Genomic DNA, 18,728 nt, shown 5'->3' with positions numbered 1-18,728 from the left:
TTACAAGTTTTTTTACATTTGCCCTCATTTTTTTCTCTTTTGATGTTGACAATGCGTTAAGCATTTAGCATCTTTTTTAAGCTACAGCCGAGTTTACGTAGCAATTGATTCATTGCTGAATCTTCCTGCCACTCCCAGTACTGGCAGAAGGACAAACTAAGGCAACAGCCACATCCAGATTATTACTAGCCAAGTCCTGATTTCAGCCAATTCCCTGCAACAGCTAGCTCTAGGGAGGCCTGCTGCGCTGGAGGAGACAGCTCATGCCTCGGTCACCAGGTGAAGGGAGAAAAGCTGCGCAAAACTAATTGCTAATCTGCTATTAAAATAAAGAGAGGCCTCCTCGCCCCCTCCACCTACACGGGGTGGCTTTGTCTGGGATGAGGTGAACTGTGCATGACAGAGAGAGGCGCTGCTCTAATTTCAGCACAGCCGGTTTGTTAACACCGGAGTTAGAAAGCTGCTCTTCTGAATTTCCGCTTTCCTCTCAGCGGCTGTTTCTGACATCCTGGAGCTCTCCCCATCCTCCACAGCGCTTCAGGCCGAGACGGCTCCAGCCGTACTTACTCCTACCTTACTAGTTTCACAACTACAGTACATGCACACTTCTTCGCTTGGAAGAGTGCAACCCCTAAACATCTGCGGAAGTATTAAAGTACCTCACGTCTCTCTGTGGCTGTCCTGGTTTCAGCTGGGATGGAGTTAATTTTCTTAGTCAACCTGGTGTCCTCCAGCTTCCCCCCCCCGCCCAGGGCTCACCACATTGATGCCAGCCTTAGCAAAGGTGGGACTCAGTTTGGCTGGGGTTAAACCATGACAGTAACTCAGTTCGATTTCTTGTGGCTTAGTCTGAGGTTGCACTTTTAGAAAGCACTGGCCTAGTTTTCCAAAAGGTCATGAACAAGGAAACCTCCGAATCTTAAAAGATGACATCATGACCTATTTCTATTAAAAACATTGGTCAAGAGTGTTGCAAGAGTAAAAGAAAAAAAAAAAACCAACCAAAAACTGGTGGCTTACACCATGAAGAAATGTTTTTTTTAATGCAAGTGGCATGGACTGCACATGGCATTGCCAGAATACGGGTTTAATTCATCCCGCTACCAGAAAAATTGGGCAGAATTTCTAAAAACATCTTTGCTGATCAAAAATTATTCTGCAATAGGCACCAAAAGAAACTTGTGTACAGGTGTGACTTACACTGAGCTCCTACACGCACATGACTGCATTGCTGAGTACTCCCCATGCAGCGCATGAGCAGTGCAGCACACCAGAAGGGCCAGCTTGTGACAGCAGAGCCGGGGTTTGGGGACAGGGATCTCGTAAGGCACCCCAGAACAAAGCCACGCCCTGACGTCCCACAGGTAAGAGACCATTTACAAAGTCCATTTACTCTCACAGCGCCCAGGACACAGCCCCTCGCCAGTACCACGGAGCCTCAGGGAAGCACCTCCATTTACACAGTGCGTACCCTAGCAACCGTTACTAGCAAAGGCAGAAACACAACTGGAGTATTTTTTTAAGTGGGAACTTCCTCCTGAGATATCCAGCACAGACCTGCCTTCACTCTGCAGCTAAGCACACATGGCCCCATCATGCAATGCAGGGTGGCTACAACCTGTTGTAAGGTGAGAGATGTCAGCAGCTTCAGCAGACAGGGCTGCAAGGAGAGTACCACCAGCAGCAGCATTACTGCTAATAGCTGCACAGACATCATACGCCACGTTCCTACTGCTACCGAACCAGGTCCAAGGTTCTCCAGGTTTGTACTCCGTTAGAAAAAACAACCTCCATTAGAAAAAAAAGCAAACCCAGTTTGTACTCCACTGGGGAAAAACACCCAACCAACCAAACGCGAACCCAAACCCCACGTTGTATGTCACCAGCACCTGCACCGCCACCGCCAGCAGTGCAGCTGCTGGAATACAGGTACTCTTCCTCATGCAGACAAGTCCCCATAAGCTGTGAGAAGTTACTCAACATGACAGATGGCTCGGCCCTCTCATTTTGGTAACATAGAGCTGTGCTTCACTCACCTTTCTGGAGTCATCAGCTAAGTTTTCTATTGCCTTTTTTAAACACAAACTGCAAATTCTAAGTAAAGTGATTTTCTAGGTAATGGCTTTTCTATACAAGCCATTTTCACATGGCAAAATAAATCCCTTCCCTAGGAATATCAGAGCAAAGATAAATTGAGGGAGTCTCTCCTTTGTGGGTGGACCCAGGCTGAAGGAACACACAGCCTGATGCAGGTGCTGGTCTCTGCTCTGCTGTGGTAGAGCAGGGAAGCATTGAGCACTTTCCTATCCCCTTTGTGAATTACATGTGCCTCAGTGGCGCTTCATTGAAGCTTTTTTGAATTCTGTACCTCGGAACACAGGCAGCACATACATTGCTGAACTTATCAAAACAGCTTTTTTCATATAGGAGTATTCTTAGTAGAAACAGATACTCCTCTTTCAAGTGTAAGACGGCTGAAGCACTTCCTCTCATGTGGCTTTTTTTTTTTTTTTTAAAAACACCATACATTGAAGAATTGAAAACAAAACATCCCAGACTTTTGAATTAAAATACAAGCTTTACAACCACATAGTAAGTGTAGGCTCTTATATTTCAGTTTAAGACTATATAATTTTATAGAGTACCAAAATAAGCAAAGGATCAGCACTCCATACAAAGTGTTAGTTCTTGTGAGGAGGGTAGAAGGGAGATGGACTTTAATTACACTAAACTTTTTTTGCAAGTCTAAAGAAAATTCCATTTCAGCAAAACAGATTTGGGATTAGATTCCCCACATTTCTAGTTCATTAAATAGTGTTTCTTTAAAGACAATTTACATTTTTCTCAGTCAAAGTAAAGGGATGATTTAAAGCAGTATTAACAAGGAGGTGGTGCTGTTAATGTTTAATGTCAATATGCAATGTCATCTGCTATAAAGGCTAGAAGAGCAACACAACTTTACTTCTGAAGACTATTAGAAATCAACTAACATTTGAGAAGAGTTTCAAGCACGCTACACCAACTCTAGGTCTAGGCTGCTGCTGGTAAGCCTCTGCTAGTCTGTACGCTGCCTCGAGGAACTCGGCAGCAAACCCCAATGCCCAGATGCCGGCAGTGACGTGTTTTCACATGTCTATCACGAGTCCAACTTACAACCGTTACGTCTCTCCCCTGTCTTACAGCATTAAAATGCAAGGAAATTAGCAGCTAACAGTGCCACTACAATTTTACAAAAGCGTAAATCTGAACAAAATAGCCATTAAAACAAATTGAAGCTTTCTGTTCAACTCTGGGATTCATTCTCCCTGACAACCCTCCTCCTGTCCTACTCCCTGTCCAGTTTCTTCCCCTGCTCCTTCCCTTATGTCTATTTTACAATAAATAGGTTAAGTGGATTTACATGATGCAAGCGCAACTCAAAAGACTTTTGCCCTATACACATAAGCATGTTAAATCGTGATTATACACGTGATATATCTCTAACAGAGCAACCACCAGTTTAGATTTTTAAAGAAACACAAGTACTTCAGCATGTACACAGTAATGAGTTTAAAACTGTCCAACATCATTGCTTTCATACATTCTCTTCCTCTTTATAGCCTTAAAGGGATTTTAGACCTTGATGGCGACAATCCCAAAACAAGAGTAAAATGAGTTTATTTTATTGCAAACAAACGTCTAGAGTTAAATTTCTCCACCCACTTTCTTTAAAGAGAAAAGGAATCAGCAGGCTAAGGAGATACACCCATTTGAGAATTGACATGATTAAAAATTAGATATAAAATGGGTGACTCACAGTTTCATTAGCTTACAAAATGGTGGAGTAACTACTACAAGCACACTAGGTATACAGTATTTTGTGGGGAAAGAGTTATACAGACACACAGCTAACTTCATATAGATCCCATTAGACAACTGGATTTACAACAAGTTTTGTTTAATAAGAAATGGGCAAAGCCAGCTTCTTTTCAGAATCAAAATGCAGAACAAATGGAAAAGAAATTATGGTGTTGTACCTTCACAAGTTTGAGCCTCCACAAATAATGCAACCAAGTTTTACAACTTTAAGAGCTTCTACATACACTCCACCTTCACTATTTAGCCCCAGGTTTCCTCTTTGCCCCCAACGTCTTATTGAGTTCCAATGTTACAAAAAAGTCCTAGTTATTGCCAGAAACTTTTACCTCCCCCTCCTCCCCTCCCCACCCAGAAGCTTCATAGAGAGGATGGAGTGCAATATGGAGCTTTACATCATCTCATAGTATTCATGAGGGCTACTAAGGAGCCCCTGCACGAATCTGGTTGCTAACATTTCTATCGTATTGTGACATGACTCACGACTGTTTCTTAGAAATTGGGGGATGGGGAAAAAGGAGAAAATTCTTTAATAAAAAGACACCAGGTACAAAGCAACGTTTTACTTTTGTTGTGGTAAAAAAAAAGTCACATTTTACAGATAAAATGTAGAACCCTGAAATACTGACACATTCTCTTATCGTGCACAATGCTGAGGTTCTCTTACGAATCACTTTAAAACTGCAATTAAAAATGTACAAAAAAAGAAAAGAAAAAAATCAACCCACAAAGCTTCTAAAAAAGGAACCCGCAGGCACTTCCTCTTGTGGAATGTTTAAAAAGTTAGCCTACTAAAGAAAACAGTCGACTTCTTGTGAAGGTTTTGGAGAAATATGTATCAGTTCATTTATTTGGGTATTCAATAATATCCTTGGTGATAATGCTGACTCCATGGCTTCTGACCCCAGAATTGCTGCAATAAATGGATAAATAGTTAATTTTAACCTGTAATGACATAATGGTTGTATTTCTTACAGAAAAAAAAGTGTTTAACAAACATCTAGTTCTCCTGGAACTTGAGAAGATTAAAGTCCTCTCAAATAGCAGCAAGTTCCTCAACAACTGAAGGCAGTTAAGAGCTCACTTCACAGTAGTAATGTGAAGCCAAATACTACATAGCATTAAGACCGATAAGCCATAGCTGATATTTGATATATCAAGACCATCAAGCCAGATTAAGTTTTGCACAGAAAACTATTTATAGTGATATTACCTAGCATTAAAAGATTTTGCTATCCAGTTTTGATTACACATCTATTTATTTCAGACAGCATTTTGAAGCATTCAAGTTAACAATCAGCGAAAAGGTAAAGTTATGACTACTTACACCCTGCTGCCACTGGTTGTAGCCCTGAGATTGATTTTTGTAGCCACGATTATTTCCCCTTCCTCTGAAGTTCTGCAAGAGGACAACAGTTTAACTACTTCATCTATACAGATTTTTCAGAAGTTTACTAATACCAATCTTTATTACCACCAGAACATTGCATACCATATAGAATCCTTCAAATACAAGGTATCACACCTAGGTTAAAAACATCAAACAAAAAACCTCCCTGAAAAACACCAGAATACCAGAAGTCTCCCCTTCCAAGCAACTGCTTCTTAAACATGGGGCAAGAACCTCAGACTTCATGAGCCAGCTCAAACTGTTGTTGCCAGTGGTCTGGAAAGCTGGCTAATCCAGTTTTGACTCACCCTATTTCCAGCTGCTAAACTGCACCAGGACAACTAAAAATACAAGAGCTTGCCTATTTTTAGTTAGGAAAGGCTGTAGTTGCTACAAGGATGTGTTATCTGATCAGACAAAAGGATATGGGTCATACAACCGAAAATAGAAGAGCTGGTCCACAAAACTTCAAATAAAAGTTATGGTGCAAAAAAAGGGACATTGATACTAGTAGATAAAATACTGCATTTCCCCTGTTTGTCAGTATTAGACAAACCTGAGCCATGTTTACTAGCTTGGGCTCCATCTGCTGGCTCTTCTATAATCCAAATTATGTCTTCAAATACTTCCACTGATATTTCATCAGTTAAGACCTAGGCTAGTATGCCTTTACTAGTTGTGTTTGATACCAGACACCAAAACAAAGACTCTCTCCAGAGCTATTTCCAGAAAGTTCCCTAAATGCTTGATAAAGATACACCTTGACCCTAAGGCCAAACAACAGTTACTACTATTTGGGGAAAAAAAAGAATTAAAAAAAGAAAAATCAAACACAAGCGTTCACACACATGCCCTAAAATCTTCATCTTTAACAGGACAGAGGTACAGTCTTAACACAGAATGAACCTCCACAGCAGCATCAGAACTTCTCAGGCAACATAAGAACCCTGGGCACACACACCAAACTAGAAAGCTAGGCCTTTTAGCGTGGCCTTAGTGTAGTACCACAACCAAGTTTGTGGCTATTCACAGCCACCAAACCTTCAAACAACATCATCCAAAGTACTGTAGCTCAACTAATAAATCCCCCCAAAAGCATCACCTGGTTGTAGTTTCCCCTGTTGGGCATTCCACCTCTGTTATAGTTTCCTCTGTTTGAGTAGCCACCTCTGCTTGGAAAGACAGGGCCACGAGGATACGGGTAGCCAATTGCACCGCTGCTGCCACCGCCACCACCACCACCTCCACCACCTCGCTGAGGCATGTTGCCTCCCCTCCTGTTGTATCCACCACGATTGCCAGGGACTGCAGGGAGAGAGTTACTTCAATCAAGTAATTGTTAGGGCTTAAGTATTTCTTACGTGAAGATTACTGTTCAAAATAATGATGGTATAGAAATAAGATGTTCAAATTCAGCGCAAAAATTTCAATGCAAAGATTAAGTCATCTGGTCACAGTGAAAAATGGCAATTTAATCATGCACTACCCTCCTCCCCCCCCCCCCCCATACAGTCTGGTACACAAGCGAACACCAAATCTAACACAAAAACTCAAAGCTGTGCCTCAAACCACATGAACAGCATAATCCAGGATTTTGACAATCCTCACTTTTGAAGTTGGACAATTAACTTTGCACCAACACATTAAACTTACTGAAGTTGAAATCAAGGTTCCCACTACATAGTAATTGCAATGCAAGTACTACAACGTTTTTTCCCCCCAGCAGCAGCAACCTCCAAAATTTACAGGCTTATTTCTAGGCTCACCTCCTCCTCTGAAGTTGCCCCGCATGTTGAATCCTCCACGTCCTCTCTGACCCCTATTAAATTGATTTTTATTGCTCTTCTTGTTCTTCTTTGAGCCAGTGTTCTGTTTCTTTTCTGGCGGAAGAGATTTCTTACTTTCTTCTTTATATTGTTCCAAAAGCTTCTGAGCTTCTTCTTTTTGCAACTCTACATAGATTATTTCATCAAAACATTCTGCTACCTCTGGCAGTGTGAAGTTCCCTATAATTGCAAAAACACTGAGTATTCAGCATCTACATTCAGCTACAATCAAAGCCGCAATTTAACCACCTTTCTCCCATTCTTCCTCCCACCCCCTGCATTCCCTCAGCATAGGGACAAAATTACGTAGTTTGAACATTTAAGAAATATAACAGTGACAAAAGAAATAAACAGGTCTTCATGGAGTTGCCAGTACTGTTCCAAACCTTGAAAACATTCTGCCTATATCTTTTTTTTTTTCTTTTATAAGCCTCCACTCAGAATACCAGTTTCTGCCAAATATGTCACTTATATAGGGCACTTTATGCCAAGACAGCTTTGTGCATCTGCATGAAGCGTATCAGCATAACTGAGTAGTGTTAAGGACTGCAGCAGAGGGAACACAATATAGTGTTGTCCTACAAGTTACAATAGTCTTCCAGTTTTGTTTAAGTACAACTGTTTAAGATAAAGTGATTTTTTAGACTTCACGTTTACTTAATCCTTTAAACAGATACTCAGCATCCTAAAACACAGTATAGGATTATGTTCCATGCCTTTCATTTTGAGAACTGCATGCTCTGGAAGATCTTTTCCCTCCACCTCTGCCTTCTTTTGTGTTCTTTGCTTGTAGTCTTCATCTTTTGGGCAAACAACAACTGCTTTGCGCTGGAAGCCTGCAAACAGGCACATTTTTCTCCTCTGCGCAGCTGCAGACACATTTGTCTGAAAAAAATGCAGTAACTTACTACACGTAGCTGTCATTGTAAGAGTTAAGGAAGTCAACTTATGGTGTATAGACTTCACCTCTACAAGAGCTTGCAATGAAGTTTACAAATAACTGGACATAAAGATGCTGCATAATGCAAAGTTACGAGCTCATATCCACGTGTTAACACACTATTCCTCCCACATCCCATAAATCCAGAGAAGTTCAGACAAGCATTTGTAGTAATATCTCAACTTTGTGTCCCCTGAATGAGTAGTAAGTCAGTAAGTGAAACAACTGCTATTACAATGTAACTTTAATCCCATTTAATTACTGCACTACAGCCTATAACAAATTTCCTTAACCATTTTTCACTGAAGCTTCTACCTGATCCAAAATGAAATTCCGCTTCTTACGAGCTGCAATCTCAATGAACTTTCCAAGACACTGTGGAGCTCTCTGCAACAGTGTGTTAAGTTTTCCAGTGTCCGCCATCTGCCGCTTAAAACCTGCAACCTACAGAGAGATTTCCCAGAGTTAAAGTAGCCCTGATACACGTGATTGACATTTTCCTTTGCTAAACGCTTTTCACCTCCCTTCAAGGATTGTTCAATTCAAGGCCACAGCTAAATACTCATAACTGAAATTCCCAAAGCCTCCATAAGACACAGAGCTTTATAAACAAAGAATCTACGTGAATTGATACAGCTGAATCTAAGGTATACTCATCACATTACTAATACAAAGCTAAATGTTCTATTCTGAGGACAGTGATATAAAGAGAAATAGAGATACTTAAACAGTCAACAACAGTTGACTATCTCTTATATAGTACCACAAAAAGCTTCAGAATCCTCATATGCCACGTATGAGTTAGCAGCTCAGCAAGATAACAATCTTTAATGGTCACCAGAAAACCAGTAGCTGGTTTCTTAGACTTCTTTGATACAGAAGAACCCCATGGCAGCCAAAGACCTTGGATTTACAGCAAGTCCTCAACATACCAACAAATAAAATGTCATATTACCACTTACCATCATTTTGTCCATAATAGTATTTGTCCCAAGAATGTTGTATTTCCCAGGATTTGCTGCTGCATGTTTGGTAACCCATGTAGTCTTGCCAGCTCCAGGCAAGCCAATCATCATCACCACCTACGATGACAGGTTCTATACTTGAGATACTAGTTCAAAGATTTTCTTTAATATGCAACTTAGACCAGCAAGCCTAATGGAAACTGAGTGGGGGGCATGGAGGTGTCAGGGCGGGTGAAGAGTCATGGGATACCAAGTATTAAGGCCCACAAACAAAAAGGTCAGAGAGTTGTACAATGGTCTGCTTAAACTCCACCACTTCTGTTCATCTATCTCAACAACTTTGATATTATCAACAAGAAACTTACCTCACAGTCTTTCTTTTGCTCAGGCCCCTTTGGTCCTCGGACCCTGTCCTCCAGGGGGACCTTCTGGATGAAGGTATACTCTTCAGGTACAGGAAAGTAAGGTTCCTCCTTCTGACCAAAGTTGAACTCAACTGCACAGTTATGGCAGAGAACATGTGGGAAGAGTGGCCGCCCATCAAGAACTTCCTTACTTATTTTGAATGCAACACCAAGCTCTTGTCCGTTCTTGGAATATGAGAGTTCCACTTCATCACCATCAAAATTCTGTTTTTCAGACAAAGCATTAGTTTGGATAAAATTACTCTCCTCACTCTATAAAGTCATATTAGTCATTTCACTACATTGGCTATGTTCACTCAACTTCTGTAACACTTATATCATAAAGGAACTACTTAAAAGTTTTCTCTTAAGATGAGTTACTGTCAATGATTATCTCGTTTAAAGCCTTTAAAAAAAAAAGATCTTAAAGACATTTGTCTGTGAATATGAGATCTCAACATGTTGACAGCAGTCACTGTTGATAATACCTGCTATTTCTGCCTCCTCCCTACATTAAATAACTTGTCTTGCTCCAAGTTTTTCTTTATTTGGTTTACTGCTTCTCACATCAAAGCAGTCTAAAAATTCAGGGATGTTTTTCCTCAAAAGAAAATATAAGTGAAAACTTACAGCAAAACATCCAATCACATCATTTTCATCAAACTTCTCACCAAAGTCTTCAGTCTCACAATTGCATGTCTTTATTCCTTTTAGAGAATACCCATAAGAAAATTCTTCTTCACCTGAAGAAATAATTTAGCCTCATTAAAAATAGGCATTTTCACCTAACCTTTTAGAAATACAATCACTTTACAGCTACCTAAGTAAGCTACTGTTCAGAATGTTTTTATTAATGCCAAAACAAGCTATGACCCCCAAACAGCTGCAGCTCTTTCTTGTATTCAAGAATACTCTCACTTGAGATGGAACAGCAGTGTTTCCCCCATCCCAGTTTTAAAAGCCTTATGCTGCTGGTTCCAGATTCATGTTGACATAAAGCTGAACTGCCAGATAAAGACATGAGCAAGTATTTTTAAACTCTGGAGACCTGATTATGCACTGGTATACCTGTAACGTAGTTAGTCAGAAAGGCTTTCTGAATTTAGCCTCTGGTAGCACTTACCCCTCCCCATTTTAAAGGGAGTTTAGCAGACATTCAGCCTATGCGACAGCTGAGGATGAAGCTGCAAGGAACAAGCTAACAGGAAGCGTCAAACACAAGGACTCAGTTGGAACTTAAGTACTTAACTAGAAAGCTGCTGCTGATGTCAGAACAAAGCAATTCATATACATTTCCCAAAGATGTGTCTCAGCAGCAGGTATCAGTTATAAATACCATCATGATCAGTTCCCATACATCTAATAAAGTTGTACTTCTTTCTTCCTAGCTACTTTCGGAAATAAGGATTCTCCCCCCAAGCCAAAATAATGATAATGCAGTTATCTGGGAATTTTTCTCCACTTAAAAAAAAAAAAAGGCAACCCCCCCCCCCTTCCTATTTATGACACTACATGAAAAGGAGAAATCCTTAATCTTGTCAGGTCTTCAAGAATGTTCCCCACAACCCATACTTGACCACTGAAAGAATTAACTCTCAGATCATGAACTCCTTACAGGCCAAAATACTTAACGACTTTATTTGGTCCAGTAATAAACTTTCTTGCACCGTGTCCAGTGAACGATTCAAGTTAAGACCACTTTTCAGAACACACGGACTACAATCACTAAGCTTTTCCCATCTGCTTAAGAAAACATGACTTAAAACTTCAGCCACGTACACAATAAATAATACAAAAGTAATCAAATGTTTAAGTCTTACCAAGCAACATTCCACTTGTGTTCAGTGACCAGCCAACTCGCACTTCATGTATGTCAATGTCTTTTGTATACAGGTGTTTAACAGGAATCTTTTCTGTAACCTATTTTTAAATTATTTATTAAAAGGTATGTAATATTTATTAGACACTAACAAGATGGAAACACAAAGGTAACATCTGGAACCCTTACATTTTGGTTAAACCTTTGCTAAGTCTGAGTAATCACCTTCTGCAAAAATAAAACATGCTTAAGTACGTGAAACCACAAGCCAATGACTGAATAGTTACATCTTCTGACCGAGCAATGAAGATGCAAGATAACATACACCTTCAAAGCACTTAGTCATAGCAGTCCCTCAGTGGCCAAAAGCCTTAATCCTTTTGATACTGTATTAAAATCACAAACAAGATGTATACTTTTTTTTTTTTTAAATAATCGCCATAAAGTTGGGATTAACAGTAAATTACTTTGCCAATAAAATATGGTAAAGGACAAAAATAAAATTGCTTTACACAGACTGGGGAAAATATTACACTCATCCCTTTCCACAGTAAGCAGACTTCCTGGGCAAGTTGCCAGCTTCCAAACAACATAACCAGATTCAAAAAAACCTACCTAAAAGTGCAGGAATCCATAGACAACCAGCTATTTTCTAACTGCCCTTACAAACTTCAAAGTGAAAAATTGATCAGCATCCTACCAGGTTCCACAACTATGTGAGTCAGGTGACTGAGATGAAACTGATTTGAAAGTGAACAGGGCAATAAATACTGACATCAATTTCACTTCATTGGCCTTCCAAAGTTAAAGGCACCAACAGACACAGACACCACTCAATGCAAGAGCATGGAGAATGGGATCATTACCCACTCCTCGTGGTAGTGGTTAGATTTGAAAGTACTAGAGGAAGATAACAGAGCAAGCATTTATATACACAGGCACATCATATGCAAAGAAGCCTTTAACATTGTTAAATAAAAAAAAAGAAAAAACAAGCTTTGTGCCTCTCATCAACAAGTTGGAGAAATCTGTTTATTACAAGGCTGATTGCTCTTTGCCATTCTTACCCTTTAGGAGAACTCTTGCTCTCAAAATTCAAGTACCTGCTAAATTCTCACATCCATTGCATACACAAGTCAGAATTACTCAGGTTGGAAAGGACCTCTGGAGGTCATCTAGCCCAAATCCCTGCTTAGAGCAGGTCAAACTCAAAGACTGAGTAGGAACAGAAGAAAGGACTGCTGGGATAATTTAGATCTCTTTTTAAAAAAAAGCCAAGCTTTTCGTAATCTTCAGAAACTGCAAGCAAACTTCTGACTAGCAAGTATCAAAATTCTTCAAGTGTTGATGCACAAGGTGCCAAATAAAATTCTTGGTTCAAAAATGAGACCAGAAGCTACACATTCAGGGCAAATGCAAGCTGCTGCTTTTTTTTTTTTGTTAAATGGAAGTTCTTATAAAAGAGGAAGCAGTTTTGCAAATTGAGCCATCTTATCAAGAACCATTTCACAGGCTCTTAAGGCCTTCTGAAACTCCTGTTCACCTGAATTAGTTTCAACTGAGCCCCCAAAAATTGACAAATATAAACAATATTATATTGAAGCATGCAAAAGGTCTCCCATAAAACATCAGTTTAACTCACCTTCATCTCAAAGCAGACTTTGCCTTTAGAAACTCCATAGGAGGCTCTCCCTCCAGCCCAAAGGAAAGCAAAGCTTTCCATGGTCAGAGAGGAAGCACTAAACCGGTCTCTTGAGATTTTAAAATGCAGGTCACAGTTATCTGTTAACATAAAAATCATTCTGTTTACTCTTATTACAAAATAAAGTACAGCTGCCCAATTTTATGCATTAAAGGTGATTTCAGCTTTCAAAGGTGATTTTCAAGACAAACTGCCAGCAAGTGCTCAGGAAAGCAACTGAACACATGCCTAGATGGAGGTGCAGGCTGAAGCTCAGCCAAAAATCCTGGGAAAAGCTAGCTAACAAGAATAACTTTCAGCGTGCCACCTTCACTTCTGTTACCAAATTCCCTCTACTTTTTCCATCTGCTTAAAAACCTGAATTTCATCTCATCTATTCGAACCTTTTTTTTGTCAGTTACCTCAGATATTTCCATCAATATAGAGTGAGCAAAGGAATCTGCATTGTGCTCTTGCATTATTTGCTAGGTACCTTTTTTTGAAGTCTTCTTACCCCTCATGCCCAAACCTAAGGACAGCTGAGAAGTAAATAGGAACAACAGTATTTTTGTTTAAGTACTGAAAGTAGTACTGTCTTTGGTTAATATAGTCAATTAGCAAGTCCAATTAGATTAAGCCAATTAAAATAAAATCAGTTAAGTACAGATAGGTTAAGCACGCAGAATGTGGCAAGACAACCTACTTCACCTAAGAAACACGATCTGCACTATGAATTCACCTATCGCTCTAAGAACTTAAGTGGAACCTTTGTTTTACAGACATCTTCAGAGCTGCACACCATGAATTTCAAATTAATCTTCTAGTAGGTTTCAAAAAGACAATGCAAAATGGTAACATGAGGTGCAGGACATAGCACTTGAATTCCCCAGAGCAAGGTATCCATAGAAGAAACGCCAAATCTATCTGATGGTTTCAAGAAAGGAGCAAAATGAGCAAGCAGTGAGTTGTTCTGCCCTGGTATAAAATCTGCATGCTGCCTGAGTACACTAAAATGCAGTCTTCCCTGTATTACTGGTAACTCTCGTGCATGAGATCTTGTTTTGTTTGCATACAGCCATCCCCAGTTGCAACTGCAATATTTGTGATCCAAGTGTTTTCTCATTAGTACTTCTGACTTCTATTTATTGCATGAAAACCAGATAAAATCATACAGAAGAAACCCACCTGTGTAGGTTACTTTTAGAACAACAAATGAGAACAGAATTTGAAGTTACAGTTTCCTTTTAAGACACAGATAATAAAAAGCACTTAAGAGTGCTAAACCTCTTATATGTCTGGATCATTATGGTCCAGAAAAGAGCACGCCAAGTTGTTACACAATTCAGTCTTAAAGCTATGTTTGATTCTGATCTCCAAGCAGTCTGTCAACGCTTTAAGTCACAAAGTTTGTCCAGTAACAAAACTTTCTACTAGAAATAATAATAACGAAAAAGTAGCTACTACTCAAGTTATTGGGAAAATCAGAAGCTCCCACAAAGGTGACTACTCACCACGTTAGCAGCTAGAAACTTGAGATTTAGTTACCAAAATGTCAAGGATGGCATATCCAGCAATTTATGTGGCTGTAAAATAATACCTCCTTCCATTTCAAAACATTTCTTGGGGAAAACCACACCTGGAACTACTAGCAAATATGCCAGATAATGCCAAAATTTAAGCTTTCCTTCCATGGCACTTCAAGAATCCAGCAAGTTCAAGCATCACTTACTCAAGTTTTCTAATACTGCACCAAGTCTTTATACTTACCCTCAAGAATACAAATATTAGCTTTGCCCCAGTCATGGTACATCACAATCATAGTAACATCTATAATCTGCCTCAAAAACCCCCTACTGTTTGTAGGTACTTGTCAATTTCTGTGCCCTTCCAACCGACTCTCTCTGCCATCCCATTTGCGCAGATCACCCCTCTGCCCCACAAACTCCCAGGTTGCATGAATGGGTCATTTTTCAGGAAGTCTTACCTGATTTTTTTGCTAAATTTATCAGAAAACACAAAAAAATACTCCACTGGTTAGTACATAAGTAGGGCCTCCGCAAGTTATGCAGGAAGCTCACTTCACAAATTGTACTACTGTAAACCACCTACACTACTGACTCTCAGAACTTTCTGAAATGAAAAAGCTCACGTGCTATATAATTAGTTTCTCAAGCTGTTTCTAGAGTGTTCTACACTCACTCTACACTGGGCCAGCTTAGTTTCCATACTAGATTAGTGTTTTAAGATTTCTTCAGAAAACTGTATGGTATCACAGACTTCATGGGAAAACCAAGCTTATTACTGCTAATATAAAGACCTGTATCTCCTTCTGTTCTTACCACACCTTTCCAGAGTAAAGGAAAGCATGTTTACTCACAAGTATCAAGACAAACCACTGTGTCGTCAAAATGTTCATCTTCTTCTTCAACAGGTGGTTGAGGGGACTTGGCCCTGAACAAAACAAAACCAACCAAACAAATGATAATAAAGCTACATGTATTTTCACACTGTTAAAATAAGCATTTCTGTTCTTCTTGTCATTCACAAAATGCTGCCCAGCATTAAGTTTATTTACCTGCTGTACTTATTTTCCTCAATGTATTCAAAATATCCACGGCCATGGTCTTCACGTGGTCTCTTCACTCCCCTCTTTTTCTCACCAGGTTTCTGTTCTGTTTTAGCATCTCCTGTAACAGAATGAATGATTTATTTTAATTACAGGAAGTAACTCTTTAATTGAGAATAAAATCCTATACGATGGTTCCAACTTTGGAAACTGTAAGAACCTACAGCATGAGAAAAGCAATAGTACCCTAAAGAAGAATTTTGCTTTGTACTAAGATAAAACCCCTTATCTCGAATTTTCTCAGAAGACTCAAAACTCATCTGCTAAATCATCTCTGATCCACGACAGCAGCGGCCAGTACACCACGCAGCAGCTGGTACAGTCCTCGATGCTACTAAGATCCGCACAAAAAAGCCAGACCGCTCCCGAACGGTGGGGAAAAAAAAAAAAAAAAAAAAATCGGACAAAAAAACCCCTCCCGCGACGCCAGACCCGCACCTTCCCCCCCCCCCCCCGCCCCGCCAAGCAGGACATTCCCGGCCGCTCCAAGGACACCGAGCGATCCGCACGACTGCGCCTCCTCTCGGCAGGCCGTGCGCGGCGGCCCGGGCGGGAGCCCCGCGCGGGGCCGCCCGGCTGCCTGCAGGGAAGGGATTCCGCCTCCTCCCGCCTCCATTGTACCAGGCCTTCCCAACGCCATCCCGTGCAGCGCCCAGGCCGGAAGTGACGTCACGCCGCCGAGCGCTCCTCAGCACAATACAGCGCGCCCCAGCGGCCCCTCCGCCGCCACCCCTCCCCCCGCGGCCCGGCGCGGCGGCCCCTTCCCCGCGCCTCCCCCCCCCCCCCCCGCCCAACGGCCCCTCCTCCTCCTCCTCCGGCCCCGCGCCTGGAGGGGAGCACGCGGTGCCGCGCGGGGGGCGGTGGAACCCACCCCCCCTCCCCGCAGGGAAGGCGCCGCCGTCGCGCCCGCCGCGAACGCCCTCCCGCGCGCGCCCCGGAAACCGCCCTCCTGGCCGTTGCCCCCCCCCCCCCCCCCCCCCCCGGAACGGTGGTTCCCGGGGGGAATTAACGGCCTTTCGCCCCCCCCCCCCCTTCCCCGCCGCGCACACTCACCCCCGGCGGCCTGAGCCCCGGGGCGGCCGCCACCACCGCCACCTTCCGCTTTCTTCTGCTGCTGCTGCTGCTGCTTGGCGGGGCCCGCCGGGCCGGAGGGGGCCGCCGCCGGGGGCCCCGAGGCGCCGCCAGCGCTTTTGCCGGGGGCTTCCTTGGCGGCGCCGCGCGGCTGGAGGAGCGGCGGGGGCTGCTGCTGCTGCTGGGGCTGGGGCTGGGGCGGCTGCTGCTCCCCGTGCCCGTTGGCGTCCCCGGCCGCGGCCTCCTCCTCGTCGGCGAGCTCGTCCTCCCCCTCTTGGAAACCCTGGTCGTCTCCGTTCTCATCCTCCTCCTCCTCCTCTTCCTCCTCCTCGCCGCCCGCCTCCTCTTCCATGGGGCCGCCCCCGGCCCCCGCCCGCTCGCCGTTCTCCTCGCCCAGCTCCATGGCGTCGCCATCGGCGGCCTCCAGCCCTTCCTCGTCGTCGTCCTCCGCCGTGGAGGCCGCGGCCTGGTCGGGGCCTCCCCCTTGGTGGAGCTGCGAGGCGCCCCCGCCGCTCTCGGCTGCCTCCCCCTCCATGCTGCCGTTGCCAGGCTCAACTGCGCTGCTGGCGGGGCCTCCCCCGCCGGCCTCCTCCTGGTCTAGCGCGGCCTGGAGGCGCTCCATGAGCTCGGCCTTGAGGCCCTTGTCGGAGAGGCGCCGCTTTTTCAGCTCCTCCTTCAGCTCCGACACCTTCAGCTTCTTCACGTTCACGGGCGAGCAGCTCATGGCGGCGGCGGCGGCTCGATCCCTGGGCGGCGCGCGGGCGACTCTGGGCTGGGGCGGACGGCGGCGGCTCTGGGTCGAGGCCCCGGCGGGAGGCGGTGGGTGGGTGGCGCGGCTGGTTCGTGCGGCTGCGGCAGCTGCAAAGCGGACCCGCCTGGCGCCAAATCCTTTCACCGAGCTCGCGAGGGAGACGCGCCTCGCGGGGCCGAGCACGCAGCACTGCCCGCCCCGCCCCCGCGCACGTCGTCCCTCCTCCCCCCCCCCCCCCCCCCCCCCCCCCCCCCCGCTACCGTAACGGCCGCACGCGCGCGCCCATACCGTAAATATTCGCCCGAGCGCAGCGGCTCCGCGCGGACCCCGCCGCCCTCACGCGTGGGGTGCTGGGCGCCGCCGCGGCCGCTCCGCCGGGCCGCAGAGCGGAGCGTGAGGGGAAAGAGCAGCTCTCCCTGCCGGAACGCCCCGCTCCCTGCCAGCAGCTGTACCTGCGCCATGTTGGGCGGGCGGCAGCAGGAAGCGCGGCTGCAGGCACCGCTGTTGTCCCCTCTCCGATACACCCTTTCGGCAAAATAATCCACTCGGGACTGGAAATCAGTCACCGTGTCACCCCGGCAGGCCTCCGTCCGTCCTTCTCGCGTGGATTAAACCCGAATAAGGTCCCAGCCCCACTAAACAGCCTTACCGCCCCCCCCCCCCCCGCGCCCCGGCCCTGTTTTCAGGCCACAGCCTCGCAGGCAGGGCAGCTCCTTCCCTCCCGTCGCTCCCGGGCGCCCATCTCGGGCCTAGTCCGCACAGTTCATTGCGTAAAGGGTTTGAAAACGAACATTGCTACTCAAAATAGTTACCCTGATACAACCTTGTTAGCACAGTTACATAAGGACAAAAGGAGAGCTATATACCCATTTCTTCACCGGCTGCAGCACTAAGAGGCATGCATAGACCTGATCTTTAACTAGACCAAGCTGGGGCTAACAAAGCCAGAGGGCTAACAAAGGTTTTTCAAGTGCATTAACTCTCCACTGGACAAGAAGCACTAGTCGAGCTCAGCACAGAGCCGATCAGCTAACCAAAAGTGCTCAGTTTTCCCTCTTTTTCCCTCTGCACAGCATTAATTTGGGGCTCTCCGCAGCCACTGAGTTGTACAGTGGTTGACTTTTTCCAGTTTGGTCAAAAGTTACTTGAAAACAAACAGGAGAGAGGGTTTCACATGAACAGAAAGGCAGCACTGATCTGCAAGTCTGCTTCCTTAGGGAGCCTGGATAAAAAGCTAATTTTCACTTGCAGAAAAAGAAAAGCAAGTCAAACAACTAGAAGATCAGTATGAAGTGTAACAGAAGGGAAGGTGTTTTTGGCATGAAGTTGCCTTGTGTTGGTACAGGTCACGTGGCCGCCTGAACCAGAACAAATTACGTTTACTTGCACCATGAGGAAGG

The 18,728-nt window shown here is 44.0% G+C and overlaps 1 protein-coding gene across 3 annotated transcripts; it reads right to left on the bottom strand.

Annotated features, from left to right (window-relative positions):
- Positions 1-2,681: 2,681 nt before the first annotated feature.
- HNRNPU (heterogeneous nuclear ribonucleoprotein U) lies at positions 2,682-17,438 on the bottom strand. Of its 3 annotated transcripts, none has more exons than XM_050895213.1 (14): positions 16,560-17,438; positions 15,456-15,567; positions 15,258-15,331; positions 12,842-12,981; positions 11,201-11,300; positions 10,011-10,123; positions 9,342-9,605; positions 8,974-9,093; positions 8,327-8,455; positions 7,788-7,956; positions 7,012-7,251; positions 6,348-6,550; positions 5,183-5,254; positions 2,682-4,768 (listed from the first exon to the last, which is right to left on the bottom strand). In XM_050895213.1, exons 1-14 carry the CDS (start codon positions 17,299-17,301, stop codon positions 4,715-4,717), a joined length of 2,532 nt encoding a protein of 843 aa, XP_050751170.1. In that variant the 5' UTR covers positions 17,302-17,438; the 3' UTR covers positions 2,682-4,714. The 3 variants fall into 3 exon arrangements, with proteins under 3 accessions (XP_050751170.1, XP_050751171.1, XP_050751172.1); XM_050895214.1 differs by having other exon boundaries at positions 15,456-15,564; XM_050895215.1 differs by having other exon boundaries at positions 16,596-17,438.
- Between the last annotated feature and the right edge of the window lie 1,290 nt (positions 17,439-18,728).

The sequence above is a fragment of the Gymnogyps californianus genome, chromosome 3 (genome assembly GCF_018139145.2).
Source record: "Gymnogyps californianus isolate 813 chromosome 3, ASM1813914v2, whole genome shotgun sequence".
Taxonomy (NCBI): Eukaryota; Metazoa; Chordata; class Aves; order Accipitriformes; family Cathartidae; genus Gymnogyps; species Gymnogyps californianus.
Note: the sequence above shows the minus strand (reverse complement) of the source record. Positions and strands in the feature narration are given on the sequence as shown.